The 18,636-nt window shown below is 50.0% G+C and overlaps 2 protein-coding genes across 2 annotated transcripts in view; one reads left to right on the top strand and one right to left on the bottom strand.

Moving 5' to 3' along the window:
* Positions 1 to 3,341: 3,341 nt before the first annotated feature.
* On the bottom strand, positions 3,342 to 7,000 carry LHFPL7 (LHFPL tetraspan subfamily member 7). Its single transcript, XM_007130970.3, is given in 3 exon segments — positions 3,342 to 3,604; positions 5,636 to 5,774; positions 6,800 to 7,000. Coding segments are annotated over 3 exon segments (603 nt in total).
* A 10,021-nt stretch (positions 7,001 to 17,021) lies between these two features.
* KIAA1671 (KIAA1671 ortholog) overlaps positions 17,022 to 18,636 on the top strand; it is an 82,543-nt gene continuing 80,928 nt past the window's right edge. Inside the window, exon 1 of the mRNA XM_055080679.1 lies at positions 17,022 to 17,092. The gene's annotated coding sequence lies outside the window, so the exon portion shown is untranslated. The remainder of the gene's footprint in view (positions 17,093 to 18,636) is intronic.

Raw genomic sequence — 18,636 nt, 5'->3', positions numbered from 1 at the left:
CAGCGGGAGAGGCCGCAGCGGTGAGAGGCCCGCGTACCGCCAAAAAAAAAAAAAAAAAAAAAAATTTCAAACTTATGGCAAGCCAGGATCATTTGCATAAACAGAAGATGTCCCTTTACTAGTTTTCTTTAAATCAACTCATTTTTTAAAATTTCAAACTTATGGCAAGCCAGGATCATTTGCATAAACAGAAGATGGTTGTAAAAATCAATATTATTATTTTGCCAAAATACTATTTCCCACCAAAGGCTTTCTGAAGCTTGCTCTCTTGCCGTTAAGAAGAGATGCACTAGGGCTTCCCTGGTGGTGCAGTGGTTGAGAGTCCGCCTGCCGATGCAGGGGACACGGGTTCAGAGGTTAAAGATATGCTAGCACCAGACGAGCCTTTCTTCTTGGAGGACTTCAAGGAGGATTGAAGTGGGAGTGACTTTCTCACCACACCAACTAAAATCATGTCCTATATCTTTGTCCACATGCTTGGGGAGGGATGACTTAGGATCCCAACTCTGCCACTTCCTGGCTGTGTGGCTTTGGGCAAGTGACCTTGCCTCTCTGAGCCTTGGTTTTCATTTCTGAGAACTGGGGGTAATAATGCCTCCCTTGGGTCTGGATTCAGTCCTGGCCCCCCTCTTTCCACTGGGACCCTCTGCCCCTAGCATCACTGGGGATGATTTCCTGGTTGGGACGTCAGTTTCCCTGAGTTCCCATCATCTGTCTTGCTCAGGCTCTCAGGTGAATCTTTGACACAGCTCCTGGAGGAGAACTGGGGAAGGAATGAGCTCTGAGCCCTCCGGGGCTATGACAGAGCAACTGGAGTTAGGTGTGGTGAGGCCATCAGTTCTTGGCAGGAGCAAAACCCGCTCTGACTCTGCAGTTTGCATCGGGTTCTGCTGAGTCAGGGAAGGGCTCTCGGGTCTCTGTGCTGCTGGCTTTTAAGCTGCTGGACACATTGAGAGCTTGAGCCCAGGACAGGTAGAGACTCTAGAAGGAGCACAGTTTGATCCTTTTTGAAGTGCCAGCTTGCCAATCCGTTGCTAAGTCAACCTAGTAGAATTCAAATGACCTACAGAACGATGCCGTTCCCTAGGGACTTTCCATTACATCGGGGTGCTGGGCAGGAATCCTCCAGTATCTTCCTGGCTTGCTTTATTCAGTCTTGTGGGCACAGTGATTTCCAGCCTCGGCAGGTAAAGGGCTCCTGCAAACAAAGAATACCTCTTATTATGATGAACAGAAAATAAGACAGACAGATCCCTCTGTCGCTTGTCAAATAAAGACAGCGTCTGTGTAAATGCTTCTGCTTCATAGGCTGCAGATTTGCTGCCTTTGGCATTGCTGAAATTGTTGAAGGAGAAAATTAAGGAACTTGGGAGCTACCGTAAGGTTATTACGTAGAGGAGGCGGCTCATCCCTAGCGCAGGTGGGTGACCTGAAGCTGAGTTTGGGCTTCTTCTTGGTGGCATCTACTTGCTGCTTTTTGCACTGGGATGCTTTCGGGGCCTCCTGGAATCTTCCCACAGAAGCCTGACTCCCATCAAAGTGCTTCTGATGACACTTGAAACATACCACTGGTCTTCGAGTCCATTTGGATACCAAGTGGTGGCTTCCTAGGTTTTCTATTACTTTATTCCATTATTCTATTACTTTTTAAAGTAATTATTGTCCTTATTGTTTTTTCTGAAAGACGAATGCAAGCTGCATTCTCTGTGGCTTGTGTGTTTTCAAAATAATGGAATCACTCTAATAATATAATACTGTTATTTATAGATGTTCTTAGTTGAACATTTAAAACCAAAAGAGTTTGGTGAGCTGGGTCGGGGCAGAGATCACAAATTCAGTTGTTATTTTGCCTCCATCACAGAGTCTGACAGATCTGGATTCAAATCCCAGCTCTGCCACTGATCAGCTGTGTGACTTTGGGCAAGTGACTTTGTCTCTCTGAGCTTCAGTTTTCACTTTTGTGAAATGCAGATAATAAAGCTTCCCTTAAAGAAACAGTTTGGTATCAAATGTTTTTGCTTGCCTGGCATCCTTGCCCCATTCTAGGACCAGCAACGTCTCCCATCTTCTGGGGAAATGTATCTCCTACGTTATAACTGTAGTTATAGTCTAGTGAGAGTGCTGACATGCCCCTCCCCCCAAGGTGGGCATATGACCCAGTTCTGGCCAATCAGATTCTTTCCCTGGGAAGAGAGCTGTTCACTCTTTCTTCTGGGCAGTCTAACTAGAGGGGTACCAGCCTGGAGCTGCCTGTGACTATGTCTCTTGCAGGTAGGGGAGCAGGCATGGCTGCATCCAGCTACTCAAGTGAAGTCTTTAGAGCTCCATCTTTGTCTATCTGGTGGTTCCACTCTTGTCCATGTTGGCTTACATAGGTCCCATGCCCATTTCTGAACCAATCATTCTGACAGGGCTTGACTGGCCAGAAGGACTCATTTGTCCATCCTAAAGCCTGGGGTGGTCAGAGAGTTGCTGAGGGTCATTCCCCAAGGGAAGATTAGGGCGCTCTTCCCAAGGAAGGGCGATGGGTCTTGATAAGCAAAGGCGACAGACTGACTCCATCCCTGGCAGAGAGAGCAACGTGTACAAAGGGGTGGAGCTGTGAAGAGACCTACTGTGGGCTCAGAATTCAGTGTGGCTGGAGGGAGACACGCAGGGTTGGGTGAATGACAAGAAAGAAGCTGAAGAGAGAGGTTCGGACTGGATCGTGAGGGGCCTTATGTGCCCCAAATAACAGTGAAGTTTCCACATCAGTAGGATTATCCATGGAGGGGTGAGATAGGTCCTTACCGCCTGACACCCCCCTCAATCCCCACCCCAGCACTGGACCAACTCTCATCTATAAGGGGCACTCACTAGATGTTTGATGGGAAAATGAAAAATTTTCAAATTCTCCAAGAGGAGGAGTTATAAAAAGGGAGGGATATTTTTATTTTATTCTCTCATAGAGAGAGAATATGCACCTACTTGTTAAAAGATGTAGTATTTGAGTGGTGACCACAGATTCAGAATTGCCCCAGGCACTTTTCCTGAATAGATTTATCCTCACCACAGTCCTGTGAGATAGGGACTATAATAATTATAGCTAAAGTGCCTAACATCATGCTAAGGGCTTTATTTATACACAGCATCTTAAGTTAATTCTCATAACAACCCTATGAGGTAGGCATTATTTCACACACACACCCATTTTACAGAAGTATACACCGAGGCCCAGAGAAGTGAAGTGTCTTGTCTGAGGTCACACAGCAAGGAAGCAGCAGAGGTGGGATTTGAACCTGGGCGCGTGGTGATTTCATACAACTGTTGCATGGGCTCTTTTTGCTCCTCCTGAGATATTTTTATTTGCTCATTTCTGGCACCAGGATGATGCTCTCAGTGTCACTGGAGAAGAGGATGGTCCTTCGCTGGACCTCGGTCACCTGGAGCCACCTGAACGTGGGCAGGAGGCTGGCCAGGACTGTGTGGAAGATGGTAGTCACATAGCCCCAGCCCAGCTGGCACTGACCACTGTGGTACACAGAGGAGGCCAAGCAGGCTTCCTTGGCAAATGGGGAGGCCAAGCTGATCGGGAAAACCAGCAGGCCCACAGTGGAGGCGATGGCTAGAAACAGCAGCAAGGAAAACCAGTGTGTCGGTCAAGGGGCTCTGGGCTGCCTTTCCATCCCAGGACTCACTCATCCACCCTCCTATCCACCCACCCATCCATCCATCCATCCACTCACTTATTTATTGGCTCATCTATCCTCTTATCCACCGATCACTCAGCTTAGCCTTCCACCCATCTGTCGTCCATCTACTCACCCATCCACACATTCTCTCCATTCCTCCACCTACCTATCTATTCACTCATCCATCCATCCATCCAACCAACCACCCACTTAGCCACCTGCCTTCCACCAATTCATCCGTCCATCCATCCATATTCCAATCTACCCATTTTCCCCATCCTTCCACCCATCTATCCATTCATCCATTCTTCCAGTAATATGTCTATTGATGCATCCATCAGCTCATCCACCTACTTACCCACCCTACTCCATCCATTCACCAGCCCATCCATCTATCCATGCACTCATTCATCAAAACTGTTAGGCACTCTGTCAAAGGTACTAGTGATACTAAGAAAACGAACCGGACACCTCCGCACCTAGAAGGCACTCCCTGTGCAGGAGAGTCACGTGACCTGCAGCCACCCTTCAGCCACTCTCGTCCACTTGAAGTTCCCTACACATGCCTTGCTCTTGTCTCTATGCCTTTGCCCGTGATGTGATGTTCCCATTACCTGAAACCCCCTTCTACATTTGGTTAACTCCCACTCATCCTTCCAGATTCATCTCAGTGATGCCTCCTCAAGGAAGCCTTCCTTAACACCTTCCACACACTGGGTCAGGTACCTCTTGGAGTTTTTCTTTGCATCCTGTGCTCATCCTCTTGTGCCAAATATCCACTGAGTTATAACTGCCTAATACACCCCACCCCCAGGAGACACTGGAGGACAAGGACTGTATCTCCATCCATTGAGTCAACAAATATTTAATGAGCAACTATTATGTGCAAAGTACCGTGTTAGATGCTGGTGATATCAAGGCGGACACGTCCTTGCCCTCATGGAGCTGATGTTCTAGTGGAGAGAGGTGCACAGTAATCAAGCAGGCAGGTAAGATATTATCAAGCAGGCAGGTAAGTGCTATGAAAAATGGAAAGCAAGGTAAGAGGAAGGAGACTCTAAGGAGAGGGAAGCTCCCTTACCTGGAGGTCATGGAAGACCCCCACTGAGGCAGTGCTATTGGAGCAAAGCCCTTAATGAAGTGGGAGGAGCAAGATGTGAAGATCTGAGAAGAGAGAATTCCAGGCAGAGGGAACAAGCTTGGTTTTCATGAGCAACAGAAAGCAAGCCAGTTTGGCCGGAGCATGCTGAGCCTGGCGGAGCAGGTAAGAGATGAGGTCAGTGAGCGAATGAGGGCTTCATCGGTGGAGCCTCATCGGTAACAGGAAGTCATTGGCGCGGTTAAGCCAGTCCGAGTGGCATGGTCTGATTTCAGCTTTAACAGCTTTAACAGGACCCACTTGGCAAGGGTGGCAGCAGGGAGATGTGTGAGGTGCTCACCTCTAAACCAGGTGAGAGATGGTGGAGAATTAATTGGATGAAGGTTCAGTCAAGACCTGAGCTAGATCATCCCAAGCCGATGTGTGAATTAGAGAAAAGCAGATGCAGCCGGGCAGACGCAGCCCTGCAGTTTCACAGCTTAGGAATTGGAGCATGGTTAGATTTCAGCAGCTCTCGGCCCTCAGCTGGATGCCCTTGTGCAGTGCACAACCTGCCCAACTGTATATGATGGTCCTGGTAAAAATGATGCAAAGTGGATGGATGGGAGAGAAACAAAGGGGGACAGACTATTAAGACTGGGTTTGGATAAGGGCAAGAGAGGGTGATGTTAAGGATACTATTCCCTACCTCCAATATCTGGCTTGTTAAAGCACCTGGAATAGTCTACAATCCTCAGGTTTATCTCTGAGAGTCAACTAGGAGGCAAGACTCTGCTTACAGGCTCATTCATCCATCCATCCATCCATCCATTCATTCATTCATTCCACAAACATGTCTGGAACACATATGTGATAGAAGATTTACCTGCTGTTGCCTGCACCCCTGGCATTGGGCCACTGCCCCTCCTTGGGCACAGCCCTTTGGGGGCTAAGGCCCAGGACAGGAAGAGAATTGCGTTGAAGGCCAATAGGAGTCAGCCTCCAAGGAGCATCACAGCTGAGACCTGCCAGGAAGAGAAAGGAGGGAGGGTGTTGTCTGGGGTGGGGGCAGTCTCTGCTCTCTCTGCTTAACTGATCAGCTACTGAGTCCTCAAAATCCCCTGCTGTTGCCTGCACCCCTGGCATTGGGCCACTGCCCCTCCTTGGGCACAGCCCTTTGGGGGCTAAGGCCCAGGACAGGAAGAGAATTGCGTTGAAGGCCAATAGGAGTCAGCCTCCAAGGAGCATCATAGCTGAGACCTGCCAGGAAGAGAAAGGAGGGAGGGTGTTGTCTGGGGTGGGGGTAGTCTCTGCTCTCTCTGCTTAACTGATCAGCTACTGAGTCCTCAAAATCCCACAAGGTCTGTGCTATTATTATCCCTGTTTTACATATAAACAGAGGTATAAGGAATTGGAGTCATTTCCCTCAGAGCACACAGCTACTTAAGAGGTAGAGTCAGAATTAAGATCTAGATCTACAGCCACCATACCCTCCCTTTATTGAGTACCTGCTATACAGCAGAGTCACCAAGAGAGGCACCTTTGTAATCATCGGTTTTGAAGGCTGTGTAATCTTCCTTAGAGGTGCTGAACTGGAAGTCCCAACCCATTGTGCCCATTGTTGAATTTGGCAATTTGCAGTGACTTTCAACACCTTAGCTGTGGTTTTAAAACCTAGCAGCGCTTAGATAGAGGATGACCAGGTAGGTGTGTACAGGTTGTGCACTGCACAACTCCAGGAGATGCGTTTGGGAGTCATCACAGAAATGCATATTGACTACAGTACTTTTCCAGCAGATGGCAGTGTAGTGTCCTGAAGAAGGGGCACCCTTTTTCTAATTTGTACAAAGGCACTGCACGCTGGCAGCTGCCTTCAGGATCATCCTGGGTGTTTGCTAAAATGCGGATAGCCAGACCCCACCCCGCACCTACCGAATCAGAGGTTAGAAGGAAGGTGGGCAGAAATTGGCTTTTTTCTTTTTTTTTGCTCTGATGGGTTTAAGAGTGCCCCACCGCCAGGTCCCAGTGAATTGATGAGACCACGCCTCACCTTCCAGGCAAAGTCAGGAATATCATCCAGGGACCTGAAGGTCCCACAGCTCTGGTTCCAGCTGTTACCCTGAGGCCAGGAGCAGTAGGTGAGGACACCAAAGGAGAAAGTGGTGGTCTGGAACCAGGCAGGAGAGATGAGGCTGAGGGCTGAGATGCAGGTTAGGGAAAGCCCCAGAGTTGCCCACAGGCTGCCCATCATCAGGGGATGTACGTGACCTAGAGGTCAAGGGACAAGATTAGTGGAAGGAGAGAAACAGGGGCTGGCAAAGGTGTCCCCCCTCCCCGGCCAGCCAGGGATCTGGTCCTGTCTTTAGATCACAGGTCATTAGCCTCCCTTCAGCCTGGGATGCACTTGGAGGTGTTAATAACTGGGGTGAGGGTGGCTCTTTTCCCTAACAAGTTCTGGAAGTCGAAACTCCAAATTTTAGAATGAATGTTAGTGCTTAAACAGACCTTGGGGCACAAGCAGTCCTCATGGGAAATGATCATCACTGGTCCATGCAAGCCCCCTCTCGTGTCATTCATTCATTCATTTATTCCTTCATTCATTCGCTCTGCCCATCAAGGCTTGCACTTTCCAAAAGGTCTGCTTCTACCCAGAGGGAGCACCTTTTCTGAAATCACACACAGATGCTGTGTTTCTAGCAACCACCCTGCCCGTCAGCTATCTCCTCCCAATCCCTGACCATTATTTAATGTGTATCTTTTCGTATGGAGGTATTTTTGCAAAATCAATATTGTTCAGTATATGTGTATTTTTCATGTATGTAAATGGCATTGTTTTATATGTTGCTGTTTCACATGGTACCACATATGACCCTTGAGGGATAGTCAGGTGGCACCTGAAGCCAGCCTTAAATGCCAAGAGTTATTTAGTTTTCAATTCTCCTTCAATCCTTCTCTTTACACCAAGGAGAAAATTTCTGTTGGAGCTAAAGGGTCTTAATCATCTCCCAAGCATCTGTCAATCTCCTCTTTTTAAAAGACAGGGAGCCTTGAGCAGGCAATGGAGTCTAGTGAGATTTGGGGGATGTAGTTGGATTTTCCTTGTATTTGTTGTGGTGTTTTTGTTCTATTTTTGGCATGATACTGGTTATCCATTTTAAATTAAAATTATTTTAAGGAGAAAGAGAGTTGATTTCAAGTCCGGTCTTACCAAAATAATAATAGAGTTTGGATGAGGAGGCTGAGGCAGGATGGTGGTTTGCTAATAGCCAACATTGTCATTGATGGTCAGAAGTGAGGCCCAGAAGGGCTGAGGCAGCCTAAGGGCACCCAGGGTCAAAAGCAGCTGAGCCAGCCAAGGGCACCTACACAGACTTTCCAGGACTTCAACCTTGGGTTTCACTTTGGGACTCTAAGCCCAGCCAGCACTTTAAATGTGGCCGGAATGCTGGGCTTGGAGGCCAGCCAGTGCCTCTACCACTTCCCAGGTGTGTGACCTGGAGCAAGTTGCCCCATTGCTCTGGGCCTCAGTTTCTCCATCTGTAAAAGCAGATTCTAAATCCCAGGGGGCATGTAGTGTTGGGTTCAGTCACTGAGCAGGATGATGTGGTAGAAAGAAGCACACAAACCATGTTTCCCCCATATGACCTTGGGGAGGTCACCTCGTCTCTCTGGAAATGGGGGTAGGGGTGTTATGAAGGTTCTGGGGGTCAGATGCAGGTGTGTTGCAGGGAGAGGGGCTGCACTAAGCCTGGGAAGGTAGGTCAGGGTAAGGTGGCACAGACATTTTATTCCCAGGATTAGAAAAACCTCATGGCAGCTAGCCAGCAAATGAGACACGGCCCCTAGAGGAAGGGAGGATGGATTTTTGTCCTACGCCAAAATCAGCCTCAACTTTGGGGTTGGCAGGATCCCGAGGGGTGTAATTCCAGCCAGGAAGCTGGGGAGCCCAGAGCTGAGTGAGGCCCGTGATTTTGCCTCTCTCTGGCTGCCCCAGTGCCTCTCCTGGGCGTTTCTGACCTTGAAAGAAGTTTTGTTCTCCAGATAATGTGCTCAGTGTCACCTGGGAAAATCACACCAACCGTCCAGGTGCCCAGAAACGTAAATGAGGCATTATAACCCGAAACCACATCCGGCCAGGCTTCAATTACCTGGAATCCACCTAAGGGGAAACATGAAAGGGATTGAATATTTTCTCCTCCAGCTCAGTGCTTAACTGTTAATGGCAGTTGACAATTCCTGAGCACTCATCAAGCCTCATTCTAAACTCTTTCAGTGCCTCATTCAATTTAAGCCTGTGGCCCCTCTATGATAGGGTGGGTAATACTGTTATCTGAGTTCCCATTTTACAGATGACAAAACGAAGCCTCAGGAAATGAGTGGTGGACCAGGGACTCAAACTCAGGAAATCAGGCTCCTGACGCTGGGACCTAAACCCAAAGTGATATTAAGGAATTAGTTTAAAAGTCAAATACCCCAGCGTCTTTTAGGAGCTGCCCAGGGTTAGAATTTGGTCAACCCTCCCACCTGCTCCAGACAGTCAACAAATATTTATTGAGTGTCTACTATGTTCCGAGAACTGTTCTAGGTGCTGGGGGTTTAGTAGTGAGGAAAACAGACAAAACCACGGTCCTCATGGAGCTTACACTCTAGTGGGAGAGAGAGACAATAAAGATATAATATATAAGATGCCTGATGTAAATAAGTGCCACAGAGGAAAATGAAGCTGGGAAGGGAGATGGTGAGTGACTGAGGGATGGCCAGGAAAACCCCATGAGAAGGTGACCTTTGAGTAAGAGCTGAGGGAGGAAGCCATGTGGATTTACGGGGGAGGAAATTCCAGGCAGCGGGAGGAGCAGGTGCAAAGGCCCTGTGGTAAGCGTGTACTTGGCATGTTGGCGGAAGCAAAGAGGACCTGGTAACTGGAAGGAATGAGGAAAGGGGGAGAGTGGTGGGCCTTGTAGGCAATGATAGATCTTTGGCTTTTACTTTCTGAGTGAGATGGGGAGTCTGTGGGTGGTCTCGAGCAGAGATGTGACGTCACCTGTCCCAGGTTTTAAAAAAAGAATCACTCTGGCTTCTGCATGGAGGAGAGGCAGAAGGAAGGGCTAGGAAGAAGCAACCAGAGGCAGCTTCAGTCAGTCAGGTGAGAGACATCAGTGGATACGAGAGAGAGGAGAGAGGGAGGGTGGGGGCGGATTCTGGATCTTTGTTGAAGGAAAAAGGTAGGTCCGGCCAACCGGCTTTGCTTATGGATTGGACTTGGGAGTGTGAGGGACCAAGAGGAGGCAAGGATGCCTCCAGGGCTTTTGGCCTTGGCACCTGGAATGGAGGAGCTGCCCTTACTTGAGATAGGGAAGCTGCAGGAGGGACCGGTTTGTTAGGAGAGGTGGAGATATCTGAGTGTGGTGTAGCCTAAATGAAGTCTGAGATGTGTATTTCACCAACCCATCGATCAACAGATGCAAACAGACACAGCGTCACACCAAGAGAAAGCCCAGGGCGATGCTGGGGCAGGCACAGAGGAGGGGCACCTGATCCAGCCTGGGTGCCAGGTGACATCCAGGCTGAGATCTGAAGATGGGCAAGTCGGGTTTAGGGGAGGACTTTGGCCCGCATCCCTTGTCTCATTCTCCTAGCTGCACAGCCAGGTCAGCCCGACTTCTGGTGCTCTTCCAGCTCCATTACAAGTTGGTTGTGTGAGCTGGTCCAATGATGATGTAATGTAGTGGCTCCAAGCCTCTGTTTCCCCATTGCAGTGGACTGAGTGTTTGTGTGCCCCCCAAAATCACCTGTTGAAATTCTAACCCCAGTGGTGATGGTATTGAGAGATGGGCATTTGGGAAGTGATGAGGTCATGAGGGTGGACTTATGAATGGCATTTGTGCCCTTATAAAGAGACCCCAGGGAGCACCCTTGCCCCTTCTGCCATGTGAAGACATAGCAAGAAGACAGCCATCTATATACCAGGAAGCGTGCTCTCACTAGACACCAAATCTACCTGATCTTGGAATTCCTAGCCTCCAGAACTGAGAGAAATAAATTTCTGTTGGTTATAAGCCACTTAATCTGTGGCACTTTGTTATAGCAGCCTGAGTAGACTAAAACACCCACCTGCAAAAGGATGGCCATGTCCTAGACCAGTGGGACTTAACCGTTTGGAGGTGATGAATTCCTTTGAAAATAGGATTTAAAAGCATGGATGCATTCTTCATGCAGACTTACTTGTACACACCCCCCACCAACACACACACGGTATTGTAATTTCAGGGGCTCATGGACCCTTAAAGCCCATTATGGCTCCTGGACAATACTTTCCTCTCTCCCCATCCTGACCTCACATCCCTTGTCCCTCCAGACTTACCACACTTCAGGTCAAGACCCTCCAACGTGGCCACTTCTTCTCAGGCTCCAGCTTTGAACATACGTCTGCGACCTCATAACAGGTGTCCTTCCGTTTGAAGGAAACATTCAGGCTGCTGAACAAAGCCCAAGTGTGTGATAAGCTGGCCTGAGGGGTGTGTGTGTGTGTGTGTGTGTGTGTGTGTGTGTGTGTGTGAGTATTTTCCTTCCCAGTTCCTTAAGTCGACAGCCTTTCACTGGGCTGCTGGGCAAAGAGGGAAAAGCCAGCCCCAAATCAGGATGGGGTGAGGGTATGGGGTTTCCTGGGTAGGAGAAGGCATGAATAGGGATTAACCGATCTACGATTAAACACCAGGTGTTGAAATTCTTGCCACTGTGCTCTCTACCTTTCTGCCTTGGTAATTCTAGTTGAGGGATATTTCTCTGGGATCTGGATATCTACCCTGCAGGCTGTAAACTTGCAGAGAGTAGGCACTGGATCTGAAAAATCTTTGTCCCCCACATTCAGCATAAAACTTGGCACAGAATAGGCGCTTGTCTTGTCTTTGCGGTAAGTGACGGAAGTGCAACTCCAACTGGCTCAACTAGAAACGAGAAATGCATTGGCTTACATAACTGAAAATTCTGTGGGACAGCTTCAGGCACAGCTGGCTCCAGGTGAACAAGCAATGGACCTCTCTTTCTCTCTCCATCTCTCAGCTCCATTTTCTGCTGAGTTAGGTTCGTTCTCAGGAAGATTCTCTCTCACAGTGTTGGCTTCTGGTGCCTCCAGGCTTAGCAGCCCCAGAGAAAAGAAAGCTCCTCTTTGCACATAGTTGCCGCAATTGCTGTGATTAACGCTCACTGGACAAGCTTGGGTCCCATCATTGTGGCCAGGGAAATGGGATGCTCTGATTGGCCAGACCTAGGACCTGGGCTCAAGGATTAGGGATTGAGGGTTGGAAAATGGGGATTAGAGTAAGCATGTCATGAGGCTCACTGCACTAGAACTACATGGACTAAAGGTGGAGGATGGGTTGGTTTCTAGGAGGAAAACCAAGGTGCTGTTAGCAGAGGATGGGCCGTGGATGCTGGGAAGGTGAGAACAAGAGGAGTCACTCGGATGCTATAAGTGCTGACATGACAGATGAGACACATCAGTTGGTGCTGTCAGAAGCAGGAAGGTTGAGTGATGCCTGAGACCGAGGCTCAAGTTCCAGCTCTGCCACCCACACTCAGTGTGGCCTTCCTTGGTCAGGGCATCTCTGCCCTACTGGGCCTCAGTCTTTCCACTGTAAAATGACAGCTTCCGGAATACAACAGGGTTTTGAAGAGATGATTGCCAGGGTTTTTTTTCCCACTCATTCAGTCACGTATTTATTCTTTTTTTTTTTTCTTTCAGTCAGTATTTGTGGAAGGGCTTTGGAGTTAGTCTGAACTGTATCTGAATCCCAATATGATATCTCTCAGGCTTGATCGATGCACCTTCTCAGGTGTGCTTAGCTGTGTCCTTCCCGGCCACCCAGCGGCACTGGATGCCATCAGCCTCCGCTCACCTGCCCCTGCAGGCGGCCTGGGTCAGGTGCTGCAGCCACTTGGCCAGCTCAGCCTGTGGTGATGAGGCCTGAGTCGTGGCTTGGTCTCCCAACGACCCCAGCCGTGGTCCAGTCCGACCTGACTGTATCCTTGGCTGGGGGTTGGGAATAGGGTCCTGCTGCCTCCTCTTCTAGACTCAGGTGAAGCTCTGGGTGTAGAACTGCTTCCCTCATAGCTGCCTGGAGGTGTAGGTAACACAGCCCAGACATGAGGAGCAGTTGGGCCCAGTTGTCACTAATGGCAGACAGGAAAGGGGACAGGCCAGCCGATGAAGTTCTTGCCCTTCATCCCTGCATGTTTCACTTGGCTTCTCCAGAGATGCCCTGAGCGGTGGAACTCCCGGCCGTATTTTCTTGGAAAGTTGTGGCCAACTTAGTAAGACACATCTTATATTTGCTCTCCCTCCTTCTCAGTCTCACAGTCCCTTTTCCTTCACTCTTGTAAAGCTGGGATTTCATCCCTAATAAGGCATTAGCTTATAAATCTTGCCTCAGGCTCTGTTTTCTAGGGAACCCAGGCTGTGATCCTAGCTGTGTGACCTTGAGTGATTTACTTAACCTCTCTGAGCTTCAGATCACTTACCTGTGAAAAGGAGATAATATAGCATCTCTTATAGGATTGTTGTGGCATTTAATGAGACAGCTCAATAAATTACAGCTTTCATTAGTATCACTACTGTGAATGAGGCATTGGATTGTATCATGTGAAAACATTTATTCAACGTTGAACTCCATGAATATTTATTGGGGGGTCAGCTCTGATTCAGGTATTATGCTAGTCTCTGCTCCCAAGGAGCTCACAGTCTAGAAAGTGAGACAGAGAAGTAATTGGGCAATTATACTACAGTGTCATCAGTGTCTAGTTGGGGCTAGAAGACTCAGAAGCTTCGGCATGAGGGTCAGGGATGGTAGTCAGGGATGGCTTCTTGGAGGAGCTGACTTTAAAACTAAGATCTGAAGGACACATAGTTGTTACAGAAGATGGAGGGCAAAGTGCTCCAGACAGAGGCCATGGCATGGGCAAAGGCCTGGTGTTGAGAGAGAACATTTCAAAGAACATACTGGCTCTCCCCATCAAGGAGCAGGTAAATTACAGGAGAAACAAAATGAATAAATATACATCAATGAAAATGTGTGAATATGGTCTTTGCCAAGGAGTGTGTGAGTTCTAGAGCTGTCCTGTTCAATACAGTAGCTGTAGCCACGTGTGGTTCAGTTAATAAAAATGAAATAAAATAAAAAATTCAGCTCCTCGGACACAATGGCCGAATTTCAAGCACTCAGTAGTCATCTGCGGCTGATGTTGGACAGTGCAGATATAGAACATCTCTGTCATTGCAGAAAGTTCTATTGGACAGAGCTGCCAGAGAGTCTGAGAACAGAGCTGCCAGTTCAGGACAAACTTTCTGGAGGAGGGGGCAAACAATGGCAGAGAAGGGGTTCTGGGAAAGTCCCTGGGTGGCACTGTCCTTGCTCCTCAGGAAGAGAAAAGCCAGGGCTGGGAGTGGTGGGTGGGGTGTTGGCTCTGAAAACAATGTACAACCTGACACCTCTTTGGTCAGCGTGTAATCTCTGGGTGTCTGCTGGCTGGCAGCCTCTCACCTGGGAGGGAAGACACAGGAATGCAGACAGAATCAGCTAAAGTGGGGCTGAGCCAGGAAGTCCCGCTCCTTCTGGGGCCAGGAGGGCTCTGGGAGTTGTAGTTTGGCACATCTGGAATTTCCCCTCAAAGCTTGATGTGGGTAGAAGAACTGACACTGGGCATTTCTTGGGGTGTAGAGTTCGGGGTGGGCTGGCTAGGGCTGGGGACACATCTGGGTTTGGGGTTTCTGTGACAGGTGGCAGAAAAAGGACTGTCTTCTCCCTTCCCCCGCTTAAGTTGTGGGATAGAGAGGAAAGGCCAAGATGGAGGACTAAGCTGGATGGGGAGCTGAGAGACATCCAGTTCAACAGAATCCTCAGCCCACACGTTCTGGTTCATTGAGATTTGCCTGGGAGAGACAGGAAGTTCTGATAAGGTTAGGGAGGAGAGATAGCAGAGGGTACCCTATCAGCTGTTGGTCATTCATGCATTTAACCCAATATTTATTTATTTATTTATTTATTTATTTGAAGATTTATTTATTTATTTATTTATTTATTTATTTATTTATTTATTTATTTATTTATTTATTTATTTATTTATTTATTTATTTATTTATTTATTTATTTATTTATTTATTTATTTATTTATTTATTTATTTATTTATTTATTTATTTATTTATTTATTTATTTATTTATTTATTTATTTATTTATTTATTTATTTATTTATTTATTTATTTATTTATTTATTTATTTATTTATTTATTTATTTATTTATTTATGCAGGCTCAGTAGTTGTGGCTCACGGGCCCAGTTGCTCCGCGGCATGTGGGATCTTCCCAGACCAGGGCTCGAACCCGTGTCCCCTGCATTAGCAGGCAGATTCTCAACCACTGCGCCACCAGGGAAGCCCTAACCCAATATTTATTAAGCGCGGTATTTATTGAGTACTTACTATGTACCAAGCCCTGCTCTAGGCACTAAGAATAAGGAGTGAACTAAAGAGATAAAAGCCCCTGTGTCCAGAAGTTCTAGAGAGGGCAGCAGACGATAAACAGTGATTTGCCTTTGCTCATACAATATACATGTAATGCAAAAGTCTTGCTTAAAGGTTGATTATGAGGCATTTTAACTTTCAATCCAACCATTCTCTGTCCCCCACCACAAAGACTCCGCCCTGGGAGTGGTAGTCGTATTTAAAAGCCACTCAGTTGGGTCCTACTGATGGCTGTTCTCAAGACATCCAGATACAGGAGATTATTCTAAGATGTAAGACGTTGGGACTTTCCTGGTGGCACAGTGGTTAAGAGTCCACCTGCCAATGCAAGGGACACGGGTTCGATCCCTGGTCCGGGAAGATCCCACATACCGCAGAGCAACTAAGCCTGTGTGCCACAACTACTAAGCCTGTGCTCTAGAGCCCACAAGCCACAACTACGGAGCCTGCGTGCCACAACTACTGAAGCCTGTGCACCTAGAGCCCGTGCTCTGCAACAAGAGAAACCACCAGTGAGAAGCCCGCGTGCAGCAACGAAGACCCAATGCAGCCATGGGCGTCATGGGGCCACTGCCTCACCGCTTCTGGGTTCCATCACTGTGGGCAAGTCTCAGGCTGCTGCTTGATAAAATGCTGATACTTACTCCAAAAGTGCAGATTAAAAGAAACAAGAGATATGATGTGTGTATCTCCTGTAACAGGGGTGCCTTCTTACACACACACACAAATTGAGAGAAAGACAGGTAAGAGAGATCCCTGCCGATTCTCCTGAAGCCACACAGCGTGATGTTCTCTTTCCTCTCTTTGACTTTATTGAGGTCTAACTGACGTACAATAAATTCATGTATGATTTTAGGTCCTTCAGTTAACTCTCCGTACATTTCCTTCCTAAGGAAGGAAGCACGAGTCACAAATACAATTCAATTTATTCGTGCAAATATTGTTTACAATGTCTATAAGCTCCACGAGAGCCTGTATATTGCCAGATGCTTCACCACTGGGTCCCTGACATCCAGCATACTGCAGGTGCTTAATAAAGACCTATGGAATGAAATGAGTAAAGGATAGCAAAACAGGCATTTTCCCATTCAGGAGCAACTTCCTTCGATTCTCTCAACTTGTCCAAAAAGTCTCTATATGCCTCACACCTCAACCCCCACCTAAACACAATGGCAGCAGGCGTGGCATTCAGTAGGAGCCCCAGCGGGAGTGAACAACCTCCTGCCAGGCCCCTGGTCCTGCGGTCCCGGGTGCAATTCCCCTGATTGCCGCGAGGCGGCGCGAGCGCCTCGCGCAGACCGCCCCCCGCCCCCCACCCCCCAAGCCGGCGCCCGCAGCCCAAGAGATTCAATGGGCGAGGCTCTACCGTGCGCCTCCTGAGTTCCCGGGCTGCATTAGGCTCTTGGGGGCGCAGACCCGGCGGCCGGTCGGTGTACATTGCGGGGGATCCCAGCCAGAGCCGCGGGCTGACCCCGGGAATGCGGGCGGGGATCATGAACAACGTTCTGAGTCCGGCGCGGTGGGGTCGGGGCTCGAGGGCCGGGACCGCTTCCGGGAGGAGTGTCGGGGCAAAGTCGCGACCTCTGACCTGTCTCACCGTCCCCCGGCCCCAGCGCCGTCGGAGAGCACGGTCCGCCTGCAGCGCTCCTCCCCGGGGCCCTCCGCGCAGGCGCCGCCGGCCACGGTTCCCATGGCGACGGGGGCGCTTCCCCGCCCGAGGCCCCGCCCCCAGCAGGCTAGGCTGCGCTGGGCCGCGGGCGGCGCGGGCAGGTGCCACGGGCTGCGGGCAGGTGGAGTCGCGGCGGGCCGGCGGCGGCGGCGGCTCTAGGGTAGGTTGAGCGGCGGCCGCGGTAGATGGGGGCAGGCCATCCTCCCCCTGTCCCCGGCCTGCGAGGGGGCTGGGGAGGCGGCGGCCGGCTATGGCCGCCAAGTTTCTGCTTGGCTGAGGCCCCGGGAGAAAAGTTGGCAAAGTTGGCCGGGGAAGAGGTGGGGACCCAGTGGATCTCCCGGGGCTTTGGGTCTGCGGGGAGGGGCATCTCGATTTGGGAGCCGGGAGGTCTGTCTCTCGAGACTTGGGAGTGGATCCCGCGGGAAGATCCCTCACTGGGCAGCCAATGGATCCCACGCCACCCGGTTGAAGACTTGGGAGTCGATCCCAGGAGTGGATCGGGCGCTGGTGGCCTGGGGTCCCATTTGATCCCCAGCCTGGGGGTGACTGTGGACGGTGATTGGAAACTGGGAGCTAGTTGATCCCTCTCCTCTGACCCCCACTGGTCCGAGCCTTGGGAGTGATTCCGAGAAGAGATCTGGTGGCCAGGAGCTGGGGTATCGCTGGAGATCCGTACCCAGCCTGGAACTGCTAGGATCCGGACGTCCGTGCAGGTTGGAGGCCCAGGAGGTGGACACTGGGAAGCGGGGGTGCTGATCGAGGCGGAGTCCGGGGCGAAGGGATCCTGCGGGCACCTGGGGCGGTGGAGAGAACAGCGCGCCGGGCCCCACGAGCTCCGGGGCTCCGGACGCGCCCTCCCCGCAGGGCCTGCGCACCCCTCCGCGCGCCTTCTCAGGGCAGAGGCGCCCTGATGGGATTAAGGCTCAATCCCCCTGCTCCCGGTAGGCTCGGGTGGCCCCCACCCCGCTGGCGGCGCTGCCTAGGGCTACAGGCGGAACCCAGGGGAAGGGAAGAGGCCCGTTGACCCCCGAGCCGGGCCCGACCTTTCCACATCCTCCTAGCACACACTCGGCACGGAGCCGCGGCGCCGCGCCCGGAAACCCTGCTTCTCCGCTGGTCGGTAGCCGGTCGGTAGTGGGGCTGCCGTGTGACCTCCGCGCGCCGCCGAGGTGGCCAGGGCTTCCTGCCCGCGGGACTGAACTTTCTCCAGGCAGGAGCTGCCATTACCTTTTAGAAAGGAGAGGGCTATACCTGTTGCACAAAGAAAGTGCTTTTTCTTTGCAGCCTCTTTGTGACCTTGGACAAAACACTTAACCTCTCTGAGCCCAGGTCTCCCTTTCGGGCAAAATGGAGTGGGGGTGGGGGTCACAGTCCTCCCTCGTCTAGGTGACTGGCAGGATTAATAGGTATAAAAGGTATGAAACAGGTACAGGCTCTGTAAATATTAGTGGGCCCTCGTTCTGTGGTCTCTCCTTTCCCTTGTCTCATCCCCTGCCGCTTCCCCTTGGGTATCTGAAGGAAGGCTCCAGAAACCCAACTTGCTGTGTTTTTAAACTGCAGGATTAGGCAGATATTTAACTTAGTCTTTCTTCCAAAGGGGTTTAATTGCCCCTCTGATCCCCCTTGCAGAGAGAAGCTCTAGGGTTTGGCTAATCAGTAACCAGGGCATTTGGACAAGATTTCTCCCTTGGCCCAGCTTTCCCT

The sequence above is a fragment of the Physeter macrocephalus genome, chromosome 19 (genome assembly GCF_002837175.3).
Source record: "Physeter macrocephalus isolate SW-GA chromosome 19, ASM283717v5, whole genome shotgun sequence".
NCBI lineage: Eukaryota > Metazoa > Chordata > Mammalia > Artiodactyla > Physeteridae > Physeter > Physeter macrocephalus.
The sequence above is the reverse complement of the archived record's forward strand: the minus strand, read 5'-3'. Positions and strand labels throughout refer to the sequence as shown.